General features: G+C 43.7%; 1 protein-coding gene across 3 annotated transcripts in view; it reads left to right on the plus strand.

Moving 5' to 3' along the window:
* The first annotated feature begins 2,741 nt into the window (after positions 1-2,741).
* RASAL2 (RAS protein activator like 2) overlaps positions 2,742-24,313 on the plus strand; it is a 278,498-nt gene continuing 256,926 nt past the window's right edge. For all 3 annotated transcript variants that reach the window (XM_045838806.1, XM_045838807.1, XM_045838808.1), the window contains exon 1: positions 2,742-3,596. In XM_045838806.1, the coding sequence (XP_045694762.1) occupies positions 3,395-3,596 (202 nt within the window). In that variant the 5' untranslated portion in view covers positions 2,742-3,394. The remainder of the gene's footprint in view (positions 3,597-24,313) is intronic.

Genomic DNA, 24,313 nt, shown 5'->3' on the forward strand with positions numbered 1-24,313 from the left:
AGCAGGAGTATAGCTGCCTCCCAACAATGCAAACTGGTTTATCACTTTTATTTGTTTTTGTTTTTCTTCAAAATGTTTCTTAAGTGATAATGAACCCAGACAAGTTGATGTTCGTGCCGCCTGTCACTACGAAAGCCAGTAAGTAGAGGCAAAGATTGCATCTTTATGGGCACTTTATTCAGGTGGCCAGTGATCTGAGAAGACGGTGGGTTGTGTGCCCTCAAAAACCATCTTAACATCTCATTTCAAGGTGATCTTTTCATAAGAAGAAACAGTAGGTAAGGGGGTTGGAAAAAAGGTTAGTTGGATAAGAGTTGCAGCAAAGTGGTGATTTTCCTCATACCTCTTTACCTGTTGATTGACAGATGCCATCTCCATCGTTTGCAGACACCCTGAGGCACAAAGGTTGAATTGCTTGCCCACCTCCTGGAGTCATGGGTCCTGCATTCCACTTCCTGGAGTAACAGCTTTCTGCAAGCATTGAACACTTAAGCCTATGAACTAAGACTAAAAACTTGAACTGTTAGTTCCCCTATCAAATAATAATTGAAAAAAAAACATGAAGCATTTACTCTTGGCTTCACACATGTTAGAACAACTCTATGTACCAAGGGGTGAATGGAACTCTTAAAGCATGAAGATCCATCAGTGAATTAAAAAATTAGAAGATTAGGGTTTTAATCTGTCCAACTAGCTATGTTTAGGTAGGTTGCTCAATAGAATTCTATGTTTCCAGTGGCTAAATGGCAATTTCAAAAATAATGGTTTTGTTTATCTCATAGTATTATTGTTCAGTTGGTTAAAGTATTTTCTGTTCACATCGTTAACATTAGGTAAATTCCAGACATACTGTTACTTGGACAAGCAGAAAACCACTGCAGCTAGTCAGAGGTCAGAACAGGGATGAGAAGCAGGGTCCAGGATCTGGAGAATCTGGATGAAGAAAGTAGGATGGCTGGGAATTGGCAGAAACTTTTTCTTCAGCTCCAGAATGGCTGATGCCACTGAGAGAGTAAGCTTAAAACAAAAACAAAAACAGCCAAGAACCCTGTTTTTACACACCACTCCTAAGGCTGCGTTGAGATAATTGCCTGGGTAAATAAATTCCTTACCTATCTCGACTAATGAAGAGACACTCACATTTGTACATCTGATGCCCATTATTCACTTGCTTTCTGACTTCTGTTACCATGGCTTCAGTGGTGACTCGGTATAAATAAAAATGCTGGTTCTATGCAATGCTGGGCCCTATACTCTCTTAGCTTCAACATCATCCCTTGTCCACTCAAGCACTGAAAAAAATGCAATGGTTTAGACTTAGAAGTCGGACCGTGGGGTCAGATAGTAAGAAATCAGGGTTCTAGATACTTGAAATGCCTATCACAAATACATCACCAAGCCACACATCAGCAAGCTTAACCACAAAAAGGTTCTTGAGACAATAAAGCTGAAGTTACCATTATCATTGAGATACTGCAGACCCATCTGTACTGGTGGTTGATTTGCCAGGTTACCTGGCTGTTCCTCAGTTTCCTCACCTGTTAAACAAGAGGCAGAGTGAAATTATCTCTAAGGTCACTTCCTGCTTAGAAATACTGTTACTCTAAATAAGAATTTGGAGAAAGTTACAAGTGCTCCTCACAGCTCTTGATAAACCCAAACAACACGCCAGAATACCACAGAACCAGAACATGAAAATGTCTCCTTGTAAACCAGTCTCTGTGCAAAATAGAGAGAAATGAGGGAAGAATGCTAAGGAAAATTCTCCAAAAAAATGTAAAAAACAAACAAACAAGCAACAACCCTCAAACCATATACTTGTGGAATTCCTGCTCCGTCTTCAGTAGCCATGCCCAAAACATTGTTGAAGACCTGCTGTGTACAAGGCACTCCGTTGCTGTTTTAAATTTGTCAGCAACCTCTTAAATCGGAACTAGTGGATACCGCCTTGGGTGGGCATAAAACCGAAGCCAAGACCAAGGGAGACAGTCTACAAATAGACCCAAAATAAAACGCAAGTGACATCATTAGAGGAAAAAAAGCCAACATCTTGCACAAAGATCAAAAGCTAAAAAAAAAAAAAAAGAGAAACATGTTTGTTTAATACTGGGCTTTTGGACAATTCGAGTGCTTGGTTGCGAGGCCCGTCCATCCATCCACACCACACTTCTTAACCACGCTATTCCAAGCCAATGACAAGTCCAGCTTCAGCGCGGACAGGGCTCCGAACGCTGAGCCCACACGGCTCTCAGAGTGCTGGACCCGGTCGCCAACTTTCCTCTGTGCTAAGAAAGGCGTTCCCCCCAGGGCGACTGTAAAATAAAACAGCCTCTCCAATCCTGCGTCCAGTAAGAAATACCGGTTTAAATTCACAAACGCATCAGTAAAGGCACAAAAGGGAAAGGGAGGGAAAGCAGGAAAGGGAAGCTCTTTTTCTTTCTTTTTAAATTTCCCGCACCCCTCTCCCTCTCCGCCTCCCACGCCGCCTCCACTGTAGGCTTAAGCAGCTGCTGGGGAGACCCGGACCACGCCGCGCTGGGCGGTCGCGAAGACTGTAGTTGAAAAGGGGGCGGGGCTGGCCGGATGAACGACTCGGTGTCCGATTTCTCCTGCCTTGGGCGGCAGTTCCTCCTCCGCTACATTACTCGATTGCACACGCGGCTCGGCGCTCGGCCCTCGATTGCTCCGGCCTATCACCCTGGGATGCCGCCCGCCGCCGCCGCCGCCGCCGCCGCCACCGCCGCGGCTGCCGGTCTGCTGAGGTCTGCGGCGGAGCCGGAGCCGGAGCCGGAGCCGCGACGGCAGCCGTGGCCTGAGAGTTAGCGGGGGGCGGGCCGGCTCATTCCTGGGGTGGGGGCTGAGGGCAGGAGGGGGAGAACCCGGGGCCGACGCCCCCCGCCCCCTGGCTGAGGGCGCGGACGCTTGGAGCCCCCTCGGCGGCGGCGGCGGCGGCGGCGGCGGGAGCCGGTCAGAGGGGGCGGCCCCTGGCGGCGGTGCCCCCCGCCCAGCCCGCCCCGCTCCATCCCCAGCCCGAGCCCGAGCCCGAGCCCGAGCCCGCTCCGGCCGCGGGGCACGCCGGCCGGGGTTTAGGGAGGCGGCTCCGGCTCCGAGGGGACCGGCGGGCGAGCCGCCCCTCCCGGGCTCTTCCTCGCCCTCGCCGCGGAGGGACCCACACCTGAGCCCGGACGCACCCCCGGCCGGGGCCACGCTGGGTCCGCCTCCCGGCCTGGGTCCCGCCCGCCGGCTGCAGGTGGGCTGCGGCGCCCGGGGCGCGGACAGCGGGCGGCGGAGAAGGAGGTGAGCCGCGTCCGCGCCGGCTGCCGCCCGCCGCCGCCCCTCGCCGCAGGCAGGGCGCGGAGCCGCCCGCCCCGCCGCCGCGTCGCTCCGGGGCACCATGGAGCTCTCGCCGGCGTCCGGAGGAGCCGCGGAGGCGCTGTCCTGGCCGGAGATGTTCCCGGGACTGGAGTCCGACTCGCCGCTGCCCCCGGAGGAGCTGGACGCGGCGGTGCCCGTCAGCGGGGCCGTGGCCGGGGGCATGCTGGACCGGATCCTGCTGGAGTCGGTGTGCCAGCAGCAGAGCTGGGTCCGGGTGTACGGTAAGGGCGCGCGGGCCGTCGCAGGGGCCGGGGTTTCCTCTCTTTGCTCAGGCTGGAAGCCATCCCCGGGTTAGTGTCGGCCCCGATCTCAGCCCCCGTCCACGCGGGGTCAGTTTCCCACGTCCCTTTTTGTGCTGGGGCGTGTTTCTGACACGTCCCCCCGACCAGCCCCGTGGGTGGAGGGATGGGACTCGGCGTGGTCTTTGGACCTTTTCAGGCGCCTGTGTAGTAAGTTCAAGGTGGTGTTGGGCCGCTCAGCCTTCCTTCTCCGGTGACGGCTTAGGGAGCTGTCGCCCGGTCTCCACGGAGGTCTGGCGGAGCACACCGTGCCGTCCAGGGCACGGGATTTCATTTCTCCCTCTTGACGGAGGCGAGGCTGGAGACCAAGACATTGTGAGAAGGCTTAGTAAAACTCTGCATTCGGTGGGGAAAGACTGATCTGTAACCTCTCTCTGAACCTCGCTCTCCACAGACCACCGCTTAGACCCGGGGGTGGGGGCTGCTGCAGAATGCCCTGTTGTCTCGGGCTCTCTCTGTGCAGTGCCTGGGTTGCCACTCAGCAAGTTAAAAGTGATGCACACACCAAAACTTTCCCTTTCTGCATTCCTAGTAACCACCTCTTTAATTAAAACGGAATGATGAGATCCTGTTAGGGGCAGCCTGGTGGCAGCCTTTAAAACCATGCTGCTTTTGAAAACTCATAGCCTGAGGATTTATAGCCCGAGGTTCGGTGCTGAGCAGTGGCTCCCCAAAATATCGAAACGTCACGATGTTTATCACTGAGTTCGCATGAACACAAAAGGCATTCTCAAGGGGCTGAGTCTGACACGGCACCCTTGGAGCACCTGGGCCCAGGCACCGTGATGGGCGGCAGTTACCTGTGTCTAAGCCTGTAGTGGCCAAGTCCATCATGCTTCCTTTTTTCACACTTGTGAACAGGGTACGTGTTTTCCGTTCCAGAGCGACCAAGACTTAGAAGTTGTCTCTCTACATAGTTCAGTTGGTTTCAAGATGTTACGTCTACTACCCTGCGAAAGATCAGGGAGCTCAGAGTCCGGAGATTGGAATTTTTGTCTCAGTTCACCCCTGAGGGGCTGTGTGACCTGGGGCATCGAATCACTTTTTCAGCCTCTGATTCCTCACCTGTGAAATGAGTGGATTGGGTTAAATAACCTCTTAATGGCCCTTCCAGTTCTAAAAATCCAGCAGTTCCTATAACCAATTTTTATATGTAGGTACCGCTTTGTGTTTTGCTCGATGTGTATGTGTTTCTTGATGTTATTCGAATTAACTGAAAGAATTAGAGCAAAGAAGTGGGAGAGGATGCAAAGTCTCCCAGTTTATTCTCAGCAGATTAAAAATGTTAGTGCCTGATTTTCCATCCACCTGCTAATCCCGCTTAGCCAATAGTTTATAGCAAAGTAGCAAAGGTTGATGAGAATCTGAAAATAAGCTTGAACTAGAGTATATATCGTGGTCACAACACTTTCCCATTGTAGCCCTTTTCCTGTCCTTACACATTTCCTTGGCATATTATTTTTATATGAAGTTAGAGGTAGGGCTATGTTGCTGCAAGAATAGGTATGTGTGATAATTCAGTATTGCCGTGTCCAAAACTGTTCTGTCTGGGTTGTCTAGACCTAGGTTAACTATCAATTTTTGCATGAAACCCATAAAAATATGTGCTTGTTTTTGGAGTCCATTCCTAAGGCTGGATTTGTGAGGTGTATGTATGTGGGTATGTATTCTTAAATAGACATGTACATAGACACGTACATATTCGTTGTCTCACACACACAGCGTGCATTTCAGTGTCAAGTTGCAGACTTTCTACTGCCCTGCAACTTTTTTGTCTTCCCTGCCCATTAACCAGAAGTCGTTTTTATTTATTGTGTAGAACTGCTACTTTCCTTCCTCTGAAGCAGCTCATCCTGGATACTGCTTTGTTGCCTTGGGTGGATGTAAATATTCCAGAACTACCTGAATGACTGTTGGCTTTTCTGTGTTCTTAGGTACTGTTTTTAAGTTGCCTGTTGTATAACTCTTTGAAAAGTTTGAAGTAAAAATAATAGAATGTAGAAAATCAATTTGAAAAAACTCTAGTTTATGTGGATGTTCTTGTTTGCTTGTTTGTTTGGGGCTTTAAAAGTCCTCATTGTTTTTGGAACATCTGGATTTTTCCACACAATTTAAAGAGACTTTGATGCATGTAGTCTAATGTGTTTTTTTAAAAGAAATCCAGAAACTGGGAAACCTAGTCTAGAGTATAAAACTGGGGGTTGAGAACTTGGTTTTTCATTCTGGCTTTGCCACAAATTGGTTGTCTAACTTTGGGCGAGTAATTTTAACTCTGTGGGCCTGCGTTTCTATGTAAAATGTGGAATCTGGAGTAATTGGTATCTGTGGTCCATTTTAGCTGTAGACTTGTCTGATTCTATGTCCTGCCCTATTATTTTATCTACACCGGCCTACCATTTGCAGCCTGACTCTTGGGGCGAGGCCTCGAGCAAGCCGTAATGCATTCAAATCATTATTGTCAGAGGATCCGGGGATCACTTTTATCAAAAGGTCAGTGAACTGAGTTTTGAAAGGAGGAATGTCGAGGACAGACGTATGTTTGTTTGGAATGTTTTCATAAGACAGGAAGGTGGGGATGGGGGTCTCACCCAGGTCCAGCTCACTCAGTTTGGAGACCAAACCTAAAATAGCCACATGGGTTTTAGGATAGGGTGCAAAATAAGGAGCTCTATTAAGTGTTGCTGGCTTCTGGCTGGGGTTTACATCCTCTGCAGAACACTTCTGTTTGAAACTAGTATGCAAACAAACAGCAACAAAAGTACCCCCCTCCCCGCCCTAAAATGATCTTAACAGAAACTTTTAGAAGTGATATTTCATTCGCTTACCTCACAGAACTGGGAGACCAGGCACAGTTTTAAGTTTGCTCTTGGGAAGTTGAGCACCCACACACACACAATCCTGAGTTTTGTGTAGTGCCATGATTGGAAAACTTTTTTGGAATATGTTCAGAGCCTTTACAATAGATGGGTTTATATTTAGAGCACAAATGCACATCTTTGAGACACAGCTAAGAAAAATTTATTCTGCCCTAGTCTTCATTTTCTTTTCGTTGTAAAAATGTTTCATTTGTTGTATTTCAGTATTACAATTAGTTTTGCCCACGCCCTGTCAAGACTATAAAATTTCTGACACCAAGGAGCTGTCTTGTTTATCTTTGCATTCCTCTTCTGCCACCCCCGTCATCATCGCCGTGTCTAGCAGATTGGTACCTTGCTCACAGTAAGTTGGTGTCTGCTGCATGTTGGTCCATCTGTCCTTCGACCGTCCAGATCTCAACCTGCCTGACTGTATGGGTGGTGGAGCCGCTTACACAAAGGCATGCCACAAACAGCTAAATATGGATGCAGAATCCAACAGCATCAAATGCAGAACATTTTTCAGATATTTATAGCCTCAAAGCAAAGTCAATTGGCTGAAAAAGCTCAGCAGGCTAGCGAAAGGAAACGGGGAGCAGCAGAGCCAGCCTCACTGCCTGTGCATTCTGGTAAACAATGAGAACATTAAAATTAACTACTTTGCCATGAATGGATAGCGAGCCTAGGACGCCCTTCGGGAGACACCGTCTGTAGCGGTGCCTGGACCGGAGCGCTGCACTCGTCAGCCCGACAGGTCTGCAAGTGTGTGCACAGAAGTGCTCTTGGATAGTTAGACGGGGAATGTGGTCATCACGATGAAGCGATCACCGAGAAATCACGTAGCTTTAAATTTTAATAATATCAGTATGGTTTGTCTAACATACTCAGTTAATAAAGTACATAGTATCAACATTATTGATTGCCATTAAGCTAGTATATAGCTCACTGTTTATTAACATTTCTAAAGGCTGGTCCTATTTCAGCAAGGAGAGGAAAAAGAGAATTAATTATACCGCATCAAATACCATATAATCCTAGAAATATGACAGTGGGAACTTGGTAGGAATTGCTCATGCACTGGGTATGAGTTGAAGGGGGCAGTTTTACCTGTGGCAGTAAGTAATACTGCTTGTACTTCAGGGATGAAGAGACAAAGGCTGAGATATATCCTGTTGCACTTGTAGATACTGTGTCTCTATATTTACCTAAAATGTTGCAAGTAGTAACAAGCCCAGGAAGTTGTTTCCTTTTGGTCCGCTTGAATTAGATGTGACTGACTGACCTTGCACAGAAATGTTCTTCACACAATTAACTTTGAATATTCTTAGCAAAGCGCCCATTCCTACACGTCTTAAATATGAGCCTCCAGACTTCTGTTTTGTTTTAATGGGTAAATGAATGGAATTGTTCGAGCAAGACTAAAAGTTTTGTGTGCTCTAGCTCATTGCTTGCTAGGACATCGGTGAGAGTGTGCCCAGTACATCCCCAAGTGTGTCCATGTTATTTCAGTGTTTTAATTTCCTCAAATATTGTTAATTGAACTTTACAAATGAGTATTAATACTTCAGGGACTCTTGGGATCTTAAGCTTGAGTGGCGTTGACTATGCATGTTGACACAATTTCCTGTCAACTCCAAGTACATTGTAGAGACGTTCGCCGGGAGCAGACAGGTCTCCGCTGGAATGAGAGAGCTCGCAGGAGGCCGAGGCCTGTCCTGCTTCTTCTAACTCATATTGAGTTCAGTTCGCCCCTTTTTTCTTCCTCCGAGAGAGAATGTGCTGTCATTGAAATCATGCGCTCTGTAAATGTTTACAGATGAAAGATAATTTCCCTTATAGCATCTTAGTATTTTTCTATCCTCTGTCCTGTTGGTTTATTGCTATTTTGTTTTCAAAGAATAAAAATGTTTTTGGAGACGGAAACGATACATCCACAATCTCTTTTCCAGAACTCTTTGGACTAGGGTGTTTCAGAATTCGATTTTTTTTTAAATTTTAGAAAATATGGCGGGTATATCTACTGTGACATGAACCCCCTAGTGGGGTGTGGAGCAACATTCGGGAGTCAGCCGTGGTGACATTTCTGCAGCTAAGCAAATGAATATTCACACTCAGTGTTGTATAAGGCTATCAGTAGTGTTCTGTCAGCGCTGGTCAGGTTTTACTGCTAAAGAAGTTATGAAATAAGTACTTGGAGAACTTTCTGGGTATGGAATTGAGGTTCTGTACAAACTTTCTGACTTAAATAAATACGAAGTTCTGGAGCGCCCGTGTGTATTTAAGAACGGCCTATTTGTAAGGATTTCCTTTATCTTTTTCAGACAATAAAATTCAGTGCACACACTTTAAAAATGGTGTACAGTTGTGCCCTGTTCCGTTGAATGAAGTAAATGTCTCTGATTTGCCGAGGAAAAGGGATTCACACGAAGAAGAAAGTGGGCTTTGCTGAGATTGCCGAGGAAATAGCTGGCGGCCAGGCAGTGGTTCCCAGAGCTTTGTTTCATTGGAAAGAAGGAGGAGGTAAATTGAAGCGGAGAGTTTATGTAATTGTTCTTTGCAGGTTGCTCTCATCAGTAGCACAAAGTGATTTGATCACCTTTTAAGTAGGTGAACCACAAAAAAAGCATTCAGTGAATGACTGAGTTAATCCAGAAAAAATTCGGCGGCTGCTCCCTCGTCCCTCCCTGTTGGAATAATTTTTAAAGTAACCACAGAGGTGTTTGGTCTTGTTAACCAGGAGGAGGGGTTTGCAGCGGGCTGAGGGCACAGCTGAAATTGCTTCACCCTGTTTTGGCACAGGGATAATCGCTCTCTGATGTTTGTGAAAACACCTTTCTTCCCAAAGGCTATCAAGTGCTCCTCCAGGCCTGTAGGTAGAGTATCCTTTACAAATTTGATGGAGCTTATTATCTAGTGTGAAGGTAGCCGTCAAGAAGTACACGATACAGAAATGGTAGGAAAAACAGCGAGGTGTCTTAAAGCCCAGTAAAGCCCAGGTGTTCGTGGGTATCCTGCAAGGAGAAAAGGAACTTAAAATTGAGCGCTTGAAGGCATGACAAAACTTCTTTTGCCAGGTGGTCATACAGAAGCTATCATCTTCTTTATCTCACAGCAGGGTTCGGATGTTAGGGGTTACCTTCCCTTTCCAAGTGTTGGTTCCAGTAAGTAGTTGGCAGCATGTACTTTGCTCATAAGGATCCACTTTAGATCCTGACTGCATTCCTATTTCTCCATAAGTTGTCTTCAACATTGTTCAAATTCTGTTCACACGGCATCATTCTCAGTAAGCTTTCTGAAAGTACCTTCTACCGTACTCCTGGGTCTCAGAGATGGGTAAGACTTGCAAATGATGTTTGGAAAAGTGAAAATTTAGAGAGGGAAAGACTTATTAACATCAGGCAAGGAAACAAAATTCAGAGGTGTAGTGCAAAAAGTTAAAAAGAAACGTGAAGGTTGATAGTCCTAAATAGTTTTCAGAACAGTCCTTTAAGTTTCTGCACTAAGGAAACTGGCTGAGGAATTTTAGTTTATTCCCAATATTGGAGACAAATGCCACAGTTTGTCAGGAGTAGAACTCAACCTCAGATTCCTCAGCCTCCTGTTTTAGCTTCTAGAGCCCACGGTTTTCCCTGAGGGAGATGGCCTTTCGAAGCCGGAGGTCAGGAACGCGGGACACTGAGAAATGCCAGATTGTTAGTTTCACAGTCTTGGAGGGAAGGGCTGGAAGTACCATTACCTAGGTAACGGAAAACAGAAACGGACAGAGCAGCCAGAAAGTGGCAGGATGAGCCTGCTCTCACAGCGACCCTGAAGAGGTAGACCAGAGAGGCCTAGGAGCTTTTGTCGTCTGCTTTCCTAAAGTCTTCGTCCTTAGATTCTGGATTCTGCTTTTGGAAGTGATGTTTTAGGAAGATTTGAATGTTTCCCATGATGCTTAGAGCCCTGGATAATCCCTAATAACTTTCTACCTTTCCTTTTAATTTCTAACCCCTTTGATTTGTGACACTGGAGAATTAGTACTGTTTTTTCTCATTGTGAGTATAACCTGTGAATATGATTTGAATTACAGGAAAATGCACAGAAAATTAAAATCACCTATAATTCCACCCCTCAGAGATAACTATTCTTGTAATATTTTATTTCATTCTAGTCTTTTCTGTGTACAGATGTACTTTTTCTTGTACATATTTGGTATCATACTATATATATATTTTATATCCTGTCTTTTTCCTAACAGTGCATCTTCTTACAGTTTTTGAAGACGTTAAAAACTTTTCAAATATTTTTATCTTTAAATTTAATTTTAAAAATATGTAGTATATCTTATTTAAAAATTCAGAAGGTATAGAAGGGTACTTTCATGAGTGTAACTGAACAAAAAATGGGGGTTCGGGCTCCCCTTGCCGCCCAAGCCGCACTGGCGAGGCGGACGCTGGTGTCCAGGGACTGCGGTACTGCGTGGTCCGGGGGAGGGGCGGACTCCGGTCTCGACGCCCGTCTTCCCAGCAAGACCTGGACAAAGCCAGCCTCTGGGGTCCCTGCTCCACTTTGAATTGTAGACCTCTGGAGCCCACAGGTGGCTGCTAAGCGGTCCCAGTCCCCATTCAGGAAGCTTAGCCTGTTCATGGCTGTTGTTTATTTCAGGCTGCCCACGTGACTGTGGGCCCTGTGGCTGCTAGGGCCCCACGGCCATGTGCTCCAGGGTGTGAACGCTCCAGTCAGTGCATCCCCAGGTGGGCAAGAAGGGGGGAGAGTCCCTCCTGGAGTCCATGGTCCATGTCACTGCGGGAGCCACATGGTCTCTGTACTCCTGGGCAAGAGAGCACTCGAACCCACGGGCAAGAGTGTCACCAGGTGCTCCAAAGAGAGAGGCTCCCTCCTGTAGGCCATGGCCACCTGGCTGCTAAGGCTGCGTGGCTGCTAAGGCCGAGTGGCTCATGGACAGAACGGGGAGCCCACAGTGTGAGTTCAGGTCATGAGCAAGAGTGAGTCACCAGCCCAAGAGCCTCTTTGTTCCCCTGGGATTATAGGAGCTTGAGTGTGGGACAGGCCAGATGCTTTCTCAAAATGACCAACTCCCCAGACTTTCTCACACTGTGCGGGTCCTCCTCCCAGCCAAACCCCTCTCTCCCCAGGCTGGACCGACGGGCCGGGCCTCTTTGGTCCAGCACCTACCCCCCCCCCGCCCCCGCGCCCGCCCCCCGCCCCACACCATTTTGACTTCTGTGGCGCATGTACCTGTCTTCCCCGGGTCCCACCCCCAGCCTGGTCCTGGAGTGGAGTGGGCAGGAAGGCTTTTTCCTTTATTCAGTGATCTTGCTAGCTTCTCTTGCTCATGCCCCGTCCAATTTTCTATTGGGTATTTCTAGCTTTCCACCCGCTCAGTGTGAGAACCTCCCCCTGCAGTGGTCTTGGACAATGCGGGAGACTCCCTGGGGCTCCAGACCGACTGTCTCACGACAACATGGGGTCCCTTCTACCCCTCCCCTCTGACCCACCCTTGCCATCTGGCAGGCAATCGTTGTCCCCCCCCCCCCCCCATAATCAATACATGTTTGAAATGCTTGTGTAGTCTTCCATATCTATTTAAGCACACGGAAGCAGATAAATAGGTAAGCAACAACTGCAAGGAGTGGGGTCCAGAAATTTAGATAAAAAAACATTCCATGTTTTCTGCGAGGCCAATGAAATGACTGGAGTAGGCTTGCAAAAGAGGTTGGCTCGGTGCTGTGGGGTCTGGAGCCAGTTGTTAATCGCTTCATATCTGAATTAATGCTGTTGTGACTTTTACTACACACCTGCTTTTTTCCTTTTTTTTTTTTAAAAGATTTCATTTATTTATTTTTAGAAAGAAGGGAAGGGAGGGGAAAAAGAGGGAGAGAAACATCAACACATGAAACATCAATCAGTTGCCTTTCACATGCCCCCAGTCAGTGACCTGGCCTGTGACCCAGCATGTGCCCTGACCTGGAATCGAACCAGCAACCTTTTGGTTTGCAGGACAACACCCAACCCACTGAGCCACACCAGTCAGGGCTGCTTTGTTTCTTTTTTACACAAATGATAGAATTGATATTCACCTTGTGTTATTCCTGTTTCACATCCCCCCTCTACACACACTTATTAATAATCTCGGATATATTTTTCCCATCAATTTGTAAAGCAGTTCCTTATTCTTCTTATGGTTGCATAATGCCTGGGTGAATCATAATTTAACCATTCCCCAAGTCTTCCGGTACAAGTGATACTGCAGTGAATAATCTTGACTATAAGCCATTTTGCTTGTGTGTGAGTATATCTGCAAGAAAAATTCATAAAATTGTTAGGGCAAAGGTGTACGTATTTGTAATTTGGGCAGATATTTGCAAATTGCTTTTCTCAGGGATTGTGCCTATTTATATTTCATCAGCAGGTTGTAAGAGTGTCTATTCTTCCATAGATAGGAAATTATCAAGACTTTCTGAATCTGACACTCTAAAAGGTAAAAAATAGTGTTAGTTTGATTTTAATTTTTTGTATTTCTTATATTAGGTGTAATTGAATATCTTACAGAGTCATTTCAGTATATCCATTTCTGTGAACCGTACGTATCTTTTGACCATTTTTTAATAGGTTGTTGGATCTTTTTCTTAGTGATTTGTAGGAACTCTTAGTATGTTAAATAAAGAACCTTTTACCTGTGATGAGTTGTCCGTATTTTCTCTTGGGTCCCCCGGCCCCCGTGAGGAAATTATTTTTATGCAGTTGAGTATGTGTTTTTCTTTTATGGCCTTTGGTTTATGTTATAGTGAAAATGGCCTTTCCTGTTCAGAGGTTGAAAATTATTTTACCATGGTCTAGTCCTTCTTTGTTTTCATTTTTTGTGTTTACATTTTCAATCCTTTGGAATTCATCCCAGTGTAAGGGATGCGATACGAATACAGCTTTGTTTTTAGAAAGACGGCTTTCCAGTGGTCCTGGCATCATTTGCGGAGTAATCCATCTTCCCCACTGATTTAAGGTGACTCCTCTATCCTTTAAGGGTTGCCCTTTGGATTTTGGTGTATTTCAGGATTTTCTACTCTGCTCTATTGGTCTGTCTATAGTCATGTGCCAGTATGCTTTATTTTTGAGGCTTTGTAATATGAAAATATAACTTGTTAATGACTCTAATTGAACATAACTTATCTAACCATTATCCTATTTTAGACATTAACACTTTAGGAAAAAAAAATGTAAAGATTTTATTTATTTATTTTTAGAGAGGGAAGGGGGGGAGAGAGAGAGAGAGAGAGAGAGAGAGAGAGAGAGAGAAACATCAATGTGCGGTTGCTGGGGGCCATGGCCTGCAAACCAGGCATGTGCCCTGACTGGGAATCGAACCTGCCTGCTTTGATTCGCAGCCCGCGCTCAATCCACTGAGCTTTGCCAGCCAAGGCGAAAATTTTTATATTAACAGTCTACTAATTATCTTTTTGCACAAGTCTTTGAATTGAACTTCTGACTTTTTTCCTTAGGCTGGATTTCTAGAAGAGTATTTTTAAAGGCATGAGACTTAGTGCCAAATTATTGTGACTTTCCTGGAAAGCAGTTCCTGCTACAAAGTATATGAAAGTATGGTTTATAGTTTTAAGTCCTACTTCTATGATGCTACTTTTAACGTAGTGAAATATTTTTCATAGATTTCATGAGGTGTCTTAAACATTATTTAACACATATTAAATGTCCTCAGAGTTCTAATGCTTGTAAGGCTGCCCTTCAAAAACTGAGTTGTTTTTCCAATGGTACTCCTTTTTTAAAAAAGATTTTATTAATTTTTTTTTAGAGAGAGGGAAAGTGAGGGAGAGACACATAAATGTGTGGTTGCCCCTCATGCGCCCCCTACTGGGGACCTGGCCCATAACCCAGGCATGTGCCCTGACTGGTAATCAAGCCAGTGACCCTTTGGTTTGCAGGCCGGCACTCAATTCACTGAACTACAGCAGCCAGGGCTAAATTTTCTTTTTTAAAGGACTTTATTTTTTTAAAGAGCAGATTTAGATTCACAGCAAAATCCAGAGGAAAGTACAGAAATTTCCCATATGCCTCCGCCCCTACACATGTATAGCCCCCCCCCCCCGCCCCCATTATCATCATCCCTAACCAGAGTGGCACATTTGTTCACATTGATGAAGTCATTATCACCCCAAATCCGCAGTTTACATCAGGGTTCACTCTTGGTGTTGTACAGGCTGTGGGTTTGGACAAATATATAATGATATGTATCCACCACTGTAGCGTCTCATACAGAGTATTTTCAGTGCCCCCGAAACCCTCTGTTCTTTGTCTCTTCACTCCTCCATATCCCGAACCCTTAACCCCTGGCGACCACTGATACTCTTACTGCTTCCATGCTTTCGCCTTTTCCAGAACGCTATACGAGTATAGTCAGAATCATACCCAGATATTCTTTTATTAACTAACTGTCTTGTTTACTATGTAACAGACTCATGAGCTTGCCTTGCTAAGTCAGAAAGTAGCAAACTTAGGAACTTAGGAAGTTCAAACTTAGGAAAGAACAAAATAGTTTAACATTTAACTATGATATAGATCAGTTTGAGAGTAAAATGAAGATTCTGGTATCCAGTTAACATAATGGAGGTTAGTAGGAAATTTTGTTTGAATTAAATTGGGCAGGCTATAATATGTAAATTGACTGCGTACAACTTTCTGTGTGTTTGTAAGTTGCAAGAATGCCCCTGCGTGAGGAAGCCCAAAGACTTTCCAGGGCGTGTTCCTGTGTAGAAACGGGCTGGTTCTCCCCGAGTGGATGGTGATGAGTCTGCCCCAGCAGGCCGACCTCAGAAAACCGCGGCCAGCACCGCAGCTGCCAGCTAACGAAAGACATGTTTCAATACCTGAAAAATGACTCTGCTTTCGTATTTTCCTCATTGCATAAAGACTTCCTAGTAGTTTTCCTTTTTACAGAAATGGAGGCATGCATGCTTATTTTTGCACCTAGCTTGATAACACAGTTAAGAAAGAAGAGTGTCATGTATGGTTCTCCCTTTTGATACAGAAAGATGCTCCAGGGGATTTGACGTGGCCACAGTTCTTGCTCTTTCGTTAGGGCCAGAGAGCCCTGAATCGTTCTTTTGCAAGTATACCTGAAATCAGTTTAGAGGAGATTTTTAGGTGGCGTTTTTTGGTGTACACCTGGGTAGTCATGGCCTTTTGCAAGTATACCCGAAATCAGTTTCCGAGGAGATTTTTAGGTGGCGATTTTCGGTGTACACCTGGGTAGTCATGGCTGAGAGTTAACTCTCGGGAGGCTTTATGTTGCAATGTCTATGGGCTGATCATCTTTCTTTCCCTGTAGCTTAACTGGCAGTGATCCTGCTTCTCTTATGTAGCCAGCCCTGTTATTTCATTGACCTGCGAGCATGTCATGTAGAATTCCACGCTTTCATGGAGTTTTGCAAAGCAGAATCACACAGTGTTTGTCCTCATTTGTATGTATACACCACATTTTCTTTGATCCATTATTTTGTCAGTGGACACTGGGTCGTTTTCACCTTTTGGTTATGATGAATAATGCTGCTGAACATTGATATGCAAATATCTCTTTGAGATCCTGCTTTCAGGTCTTTTGAATGCCTGCCTGGAAGCGGAATTGCTGGTTCTTAGGGTAATTCTGATTAACCCTTTGAAAAACCACCGAGCTTTCTAACAGCAGCCGAGCTTTCTCATAGCATCGGCACCTTTCTCACTCCCACCAGCACTGCTGAAGGGCTTGAGCCTCTCTGCATCCTTGGCCACTCGTGTTTTTTAAATTCTCTCTGATTAGAGCAATCTCAGTAGGTGTGAAGCGGTGTGTCAGTGTGGTTTTGATGTCCGTTTCCCTAGTGAGTAGCGATGTTGGGCGTCTTTTCATGTGCTTATTGGCCATTTGTATACTTTCTTTGACAAAATGTCTACTCAGATATTTTTATATTAATTCTTGGTAGATACAGTTGCAGTTTTCCAATTGTCAGTGGCAATGTTCATTATCCTAGATATTAACAGTGACAAACATGAGCATAATTTTAACGACAGCAACGACAAAGTAAAACTTCTTGGGTGCTTCCCATGAGTGAGGCATAGTTCTAGGTGCTTTATGCCTATTCATGTATTGATATTGAATCTGCGTGACTATCCTCTGAGGTAGATACTTTGAATGCCTGTATGTCATAGATGAGGAATCAGAGACTTGCCTAAGTGTCTGACGTTGGGTTTGAGTCCAGGTGCTCGAGCCTGTGCTCTTAAGTGCTGTGTAATCTGGCTTCTCGCAGGTGAGAAATCCAAACTCTTGCTGTAGAAAGCATGGCCTGTGGCGTTTGTTCATTTGCACCTCGGAGCTGCAGTGTGAGCGCGTGTTTTATGTAGCGCCGTGACTGCGGAGTAATCCCGTCCGCTCTGCGGGATACGCTCTGGACGTCCCGGGGCTGTCGAGCGTCTTTGCAGAGCTGCCCAAGTCCGTTAATTGTGGACAACAGCACGAGAAAGCTGCGTGTGGGCGAGTGGTGCGAATACTTCTGGATTTAAAACAGCTGAAACAGAGTCTGTTAGGGATCTAAAATTTATTTTTTAGCAGGAATACAAAATATGAAAATGCCTTTCTAAGCCTATTATTTATGTTTGATCCCGCCAGTGACACCACCAAAATTTAAGGGAACACGCAGTCTTAAGGACCATGAGTTATCTTCATCTGGGGCACAGCTTAATTATTCCAGGATTTACATTTGAAGAGTCTCTCCACTGTAATATCAGTCATTCTAAAAGGGGGGTCCACTTTTATAGTACCAGGTAAACCCAGACATTGATCACAGGTTGGCCATGTCACAGACATTTTAGGATATTTATCCAAGTCTCATGTCTTTTCCCCAAAGCCCAGGAGTACGGCTTATTGGTGGTCCTGGCTGCCTTCATCCTAGTTCCTCCCGGACCCGGCTGCCCTTGTGGTGCCCGTGCTTTCTGATTTACACCTGTCCCAAGGTTTGTGTTTCCAGGGCTTGGGAACTTAAAGCACGATTTATACACCATAGCCTGTGTGAATCAGTTCTGAAATTTAACTTCTTTCCTATTCACAGAGTTTTTCAGAATCTGTGATTCTTTTGAGCTATAGGCAATTTAGCAATAGGAAGTGAGTTCTATATAGTCTTACGTTCAGATCAATTTATACATCTTTAAAAACAATATATTTGACATACAACAAACTATACATGTTTAAAGTGTAATCCGATATGTTTTGAAATAAGTAAATAACCCTGAAATCATCACTACAGTCAAGAAATTAACATCTATTTCCTCTAAAAAGTTGGTTTGCAAAAAAAAAAAAAAAGTTGGTTTGCAGTCCCTTTGTAATCCTGGCGCCCCGCCCCCCCCCCACCATGGCCAGACCACCACTGACCTGCCTTCCGTCTGTGGAGTTCCAAGAATTTTATATGAATGGAATCATCCAATACAGGCTTATCCCCAGTCTGGCTTCTTTTATTGGGCATGTTGGGAGATTCCTCCATGTTATTGCATGTATCAGTAGTTAATTTCTTTGTACTGCTGAGTAGTATTTCACTGAATGGATATCCCACCATTATTGATCAGGTCCCCTTTTGATGAAATTTGGGTTATTTTTAACTTTTTGACTGTGTCGACTGTATGTTAACATCTGCATACAAGTCTTTCTGTAGACGTTCGTTTTTATTTCTCTCTAGCAAACCCGGGAGAGTGGAACAGCTGAGTCAGATGGTAGGTGTATGTCCACCATTTTAAGAAGCTGCCGGGAAGGGCTTCTAGGTGCTTCTGTGACCCCACCAGCAGGCTCTCAGATCACCAGCTCCACTGCCTCACCAGCACTGGCTTTGGTTAGACTTTCTGATTTCGTCATTCAAACAGGTGTATAGTGATGTTGATCGTGGCTTTAGTTGGCATTTTTCTCGTGACTGATGATGTTGAGCATCTTGTGCATGTCAGACATTGAGGCATCCTCTTTAATGAATGTCAAAGACATCTTTTGTCCATTTGTAAGTTGGATTTGTTCATTGAATTGTATGAGTTCTTCATATAGTGTGGATGGAAGTCATTAGTCAGATATATGATTTGCAATTGTCTTTTTCACATCTGTGACTGGCCTTATCATGCTCTTAACAGTGTCTTCAAAGAATAGAAGTTCTTAATTTTGATGAAGTTGATTTATCAATATTTTCTTTTTTTTGTGGATTGTGTTTTTGGTATTTACTTAAGAAATTATTATCTAGCCAAAGAGCACAAAGGTTTTTTCCAATGTTTTCTTCTAAAGGTTTTATGATTTGAAATCTCAAAATATTTCCCTTAACTTTTTTGTGCTTTCAGAAATCAAAATATTCCTCTTAACTTTTTCTAACAGAGCTACCTGGGGACCTTTAGGTAATAAAGTAACTGATAACAGCTGTAAATAGTGATTTTCTGATGTTTTGACCTGAGTTGCTTTTTGGGATACCGTCTCAGTCAAAATAAATGCTCTAACCCATTCTGTTTGAGCATTGTATAGTGCCCTCATATTTTAAAAAATCCTTTAAATGTGTCTTCCAAGTAACTTGAAATATATGTACTAGCATTTAAGGTTAAAATACACCTTGAGTGAAGGAAATAGCAATATCTTTTACGTAAAGCACAATTAAGATGTGGAATGTGATGATAGGATTCTCTTGAGTTCCTTTAATGTGTGCAGAGTCAGAACAGGGTCCAGGGAACCCCCCTTCTCCAACTTTTCATACATCACCTGTTTCATGGTGGTACATCTTCAAGCTTTTCAGGTGAGTGTCAGCAGACGTACTTGGCCTCTACTTTCTGAGAAGTATTCCTAACTGCTTTCTGAAAATCAGCACCGCATTTTCTGTATATAAGGTCAGCTTCAGAAGTTTTGTGAACAAAATTTTATCTTTTTCCACTTTCCTCTTAATAATTCTTTTTTAAAAGATGCATTTTGTTCACTAAGGGATGAAACACTTGTATTTGTGTAGCTCTTGGGCGTGCGTGACACAGCATTTCCCTCAGTGTCACCTGTGGCGACCTTGTGAAGCGGGGCTGCAGACGGAGACACTGGGTCTGAAGCCGGCTGTGACCCGCTCGCCGTTGGACTCCAACCCGGGGTCCGATTCACCTTTGACCAGCGGAAGTCGACTGGTTCTGCTTTCTTTTTGTCCTTTCTTGTCATTGAACTCTTTCCCCCGAAGCCTTAGATTTCTCTCTGCTGTGTTCGTATTTCTCTGGACACAGCTTAAAACAAAAGCACAAACAAAAAACACATCCCTGCTTTTTTACCTTCAGCATTTCTCACTAGCCTCACCTCATTTTTGGTTTTAGTCTTCCTACTACGGTTTTTTTCATTTCTGAGTTTCGTTGGGAAACTTTTGGAGGTAGATGTTTTTCAAAAGCTAAGCCTGGCTGTGGGACTCCCTTGTTTTTATTTATGGTGTCCTGTGCCTTGAAGACAAGATCACGCGGAGTCTTCTGAAAGGAGCACAGAATCTGCGGAGCTGCCCCTTGTTATCTGCTGAGAACGGTCAGCGGCTGAGTGTGCCGCCGGCCTGAGACTCACGGGACGCTCAGCCCAGGGGCCCTGGGGTGTTCGGCAAGTGTGAAAACGTTAGGAAGCTTGGTCAGCACCCCTAGTTTGGTTCCTGAGTAAGAAAACATAGACACGTATGGGACCGTCCGTTTGTTTTGTGAAGCCAGCATGAGAGTTGAAAACCTTGAATATTTTGGGGGACACTTTAAATCAAAAAGAAAACGATGCTATCTACTTAAGTCCAGATGGAGAAAATGAAATTGACAGGGCTGTTTGCTTAAATAATATTTCCAGGTCTTTGGGAATAAATATTGTAGTAGGAATTCAGTAAAAGTGATTGGATGTCAAAAATGACACGAGAAGTGATTTATCTGTTTGCATCCTAGCATGTCATCTTAATGTGTACCCAGGAAGAAAATGAATCAGAACCAATGATTCATGAAATGACTACTGTTTGTTAGAGGCAAGAATTGTATCTTTGTGGTGCATGAAAAACCTATATTGGAGAGCTAGGATTTTTATTACCAGTAATGTTTTCTTTATTTTTTGGTATATCTTATAATATATAGGATTATGGCCAAGATAAGTATAGTTTTTGCATGAGGGAATAATTAAATAATTAACAATACAGATTTGTCGAATTTAATTTTATTCTTTATTTTTTCATTTTTTTCTTGAATATATTGGGGTGACATTGGTTAATATAATTGTATTGGTTTCAGGTGTACAGTTCCATAACACATCGTCTGTATATTGTGTTGTATGTTTACCGCCCCAAGTCAAGCCCCTTTCCAAGTTCGTTTGTAACCGTTTGACCCCCTTACACACTCTTCTGCCACCCCCCAAGCCCCGTTCCCTCTGGTAATCACCTACTGTTGTCTTAAGTCTGTGAGTTTGTTTTGTTTTGTTTTTGCTTAGTCCCTCCACCCTTTTCACCCAGCCCCACAATCCCCTCTGACAGCTGTCAGCCTGTTCTCTAGCAATGAGTCTGTTTCTGTTTTGTGTACTAGTTAATTTTGTTCATTAGATTCCACATGTGAAAGTGAAATCATGTGGCATTTGTCTTTCTCTCACCGGCTTATTTCACTGAGCATAATGCTCTCTAGGTCCATCCATATGTCGCAGAGGGTGAGATTTCTTTCTTTTTTGTTATGGCCAAGTGGTATTCCATTGTGTAAACGTACCACAGCTTTTTTATTCACTCACCTACTGATGGGCACTCGGGCTGCTTCCAGATCTTGGCTATTGTAAACAATGCTGCAGTGAACATAAGGGGGCAGATATTCTTCCGAATTAGTGTGTTGGGTTTCTTTGGGTAAATTCCTACAAGTGGAATTGCTGAGTCATAAGGCAGTTCCATTTTTAATTTTTGAGGTATCTCCATACTACTTTCCACAGTGGCTGCACCAGTCTGCATTCCCACCAGCAGTGCGTGAATGAGGGTTCCTCTTTCTTCACGCGCTCACCAGCACTTGTTGTTTGTGGATTTATCGAGGACAGCCATTCTGACAGGCTGTGGTGACCTCATTGTGGTTCCAGTTTGCATTTCTCTGATAATTAGTGACACTGAGCATCTTTTCATATGTCTATTGACTGTCTCTATGTCCTCTTTGGAGAAGTGCCTATCGGGTCCTTTTCCCATTTTTTTAAACTGTATTGCTTGTTCTTTGGGGTGTTTTATAAGTTCTTCGTAAATTTTGGGTATTAATCCCTTATCAAATGTATCATTGGTGAACGTTCTCCATCCAGTGGGTTGTCTTCATGTTTTGTCAGTGGTTTCCTTTGCTGTGCAAACACTTTTCAGTTTGCTGTAGTCCCATTTGTTTATTTTTTCTTTTGTTTTCCTTTGTTTGAGGAGATACATCAGAAAAAATATTGCTACGAAAATATCACAGATTTACTATCTATGTTTTCTTCTGGGAGTTTTATGGTGTCAAACCTTATAGTGAAGTCTTTAATCCATTTGAGTTTATTCTTATATATGCTGTAAGAAGGCAGTCTGGTTTTATTATTTATTAATTTTTTTTGCACATATCTGTCCAGTATTCCCAATATCATTTATTGAGTAGATTATCTTTACCCTATTGTATGTTTTTGTCTCCTTTGCCAAATGTTATTTGACCATAAAGGTGTGAGTTAATTTCTGGGTTCTCTGTTCTTTTTCATTGATCTCTATGTTTGTTTTTATGCCAGTACTATGCTGTTTTGATTAGTATGGCCTTGTAGTATACTTTGATATTAGGTAACATGATTTCTCCAACTTTGTTCTTCTTTCCCAAGGCTGCTGAGGCTATTCAGGGTCTTTTGTGGTTCCATAGAAATTTTTGGAATATTTATTCTAGTTCTGCGAAATATGTCATTGGTATCTTGATAGAAATTATGTTGAATCTATAGATTGCTTTGGGTAATATGGACATTCTAATGATGTTAATTCTTCCTATCCATGCATGTGGTATATGCTTCCACTTATTTGTATCTTCCTCAGTGTCTTATAATTTTTTGAGTAGATGTATTTTACCTCCTTGGTTAAATTTATTCCTAGTACTTTATTTTTTATGGGATTGTTCTCTTAGTTTCCCTTTTTTGATAGTTCATTATTGGTATATAAAAATGCAACTAGTTTCTGGATATTAATTTTGTATTCCGCTTCTTTACTGAATTCATTTATCAGTTCCAATAGTTTTTTTGTGGAATCTTTAGGGTTCTGTATATACAGTATCATGTCACATACAAATAATGACAGTTTTACTTCTTCCTTTCCAATTTGGTTGCCTTTTATTTTTTCTTGTCTGAACACTGTGTCTAGGACTTTGAGTACTCTGCTGAATAAGAAGTGAAAGCAGACATCCCTGTCTTATTCCCAACCTTAAGGGGAACACTTGTAGCTTTTGCCCATTAAATAAGATGCTGGCAGTGGGATTGTCATATATGACCTTTATTATGTTTGGGTTTGTTCCCTCTAATCCCACTTTGCTGAGACTTTTTATCATAAATGGGTGCTCAGTTTTATCTAATGCTTTTTTCTGCATCTGTTGATATGATCATGTGGTTTTTATCTTTATTTTGTTTATGTGACTGGTGCTGTTACTGTTAGGTCACTCTGTCATCACGGTGTTTATTTTGCAGATGTTTTGGTTACACATAAGTTGTCTTTCGACAGTTTTAGCAAAATCTTTAGTTAGAAAATGTTTTGTTTTACGTATAACAACCTACTAGGTGTGCGCAGTAGGAGGTGACAACGGCCCCTCTCGGGGAAATGCCTGCCCCAGCTTCAGGGTGGCTCTCTTTCATTTCATGCCAGCTTTTCGTCAGCCAATTTGAGTTTTTAAAAAATGACTTTTACTGAAGTGACTTCTTTAAAAAATGGAAATAGTCTTAGTTGTCGAGTCTCCTTTCTGGATAAGTTGTTTCTGTTAATACACCATCATTTTAACTCATTATTTTTTAAGACTTTATTTATTTAGTTTTAGAGAGAGGGGAAAGGAGGGAAAAGAGAGAGAGAAAGTCGATGTGAGAGAGAAATGTTGGTTGGTTGCCTCTGACACTCGCCCCGACTCTGATAGGACCCGCAATCCAGGCAGGCGCCCTGACCAGGGAGTGAAGGGAATTGAACCCATGACCTTTCACTTTACAGGACAACACCCAGCCAAGTGAGCCACACCGTCCGGGCTAATTCATCCCAAGGAAATGCTACAGAGAGATAAAAACTGAAGCTTAGGACGTTGTGTTTTAGCCTCTGAGAAGCTGTCTCCCACCCTTCCTCAGCTCCTTCCTAACAGCGGGTCACGGGTTTGTGCTGGAGGACTCGGTGCCAAAACGTTAGTCTGGAAAAGAACGTTAAGGAAGTTCTGGTGACCCAAAATGCTTCCTTCGAACTTATTTCCTCTTTAGTAGATTTGCACCATTTTAGTCAAATCCTGTGGCATTATTTATTTAGTATATTTACCACATTTCAGATTTTTGCTTTATTTCAGCCGAAACAAGCATCTCTGATTGGCGAGGATTACTAAAACTATATAGTCATCACCGTATCTAAGAGTTTTTCCCTAGGTTTTCTTTTCACATATAGCATTGGGATGGTATCTCTTCATATGCAATAAATAATGTGTATTTATTAATGTGGGTCAGTTAGGACTCGGATAACTAGGCATGGGGTTTTTCAGTGATCTCGTAGGAAATTGACTGCCTCAGTGCTCTCTGTGTGTGTGGAAAAGAACTAGCAGTTATTATCGCACCCAGAT

Source organism: Phyllostomus hastatus, unplaced genomic scaffold, assembly GCF_019186645.2.
Source record: "Phyllostomus hastatus isolate PE091 unplaced genomic scaffold, TTU_PhHast_1.1 phas_contig_283, whole genome shotgun sequence".
Taxonomy (NCBI): domain Eukaryota; kingdom Metazoa; phylum Chordata; class Mammalia; order Chiroptera; family Phyllostomidae; genus Phyllostomus; species Phyllostomus hastatus.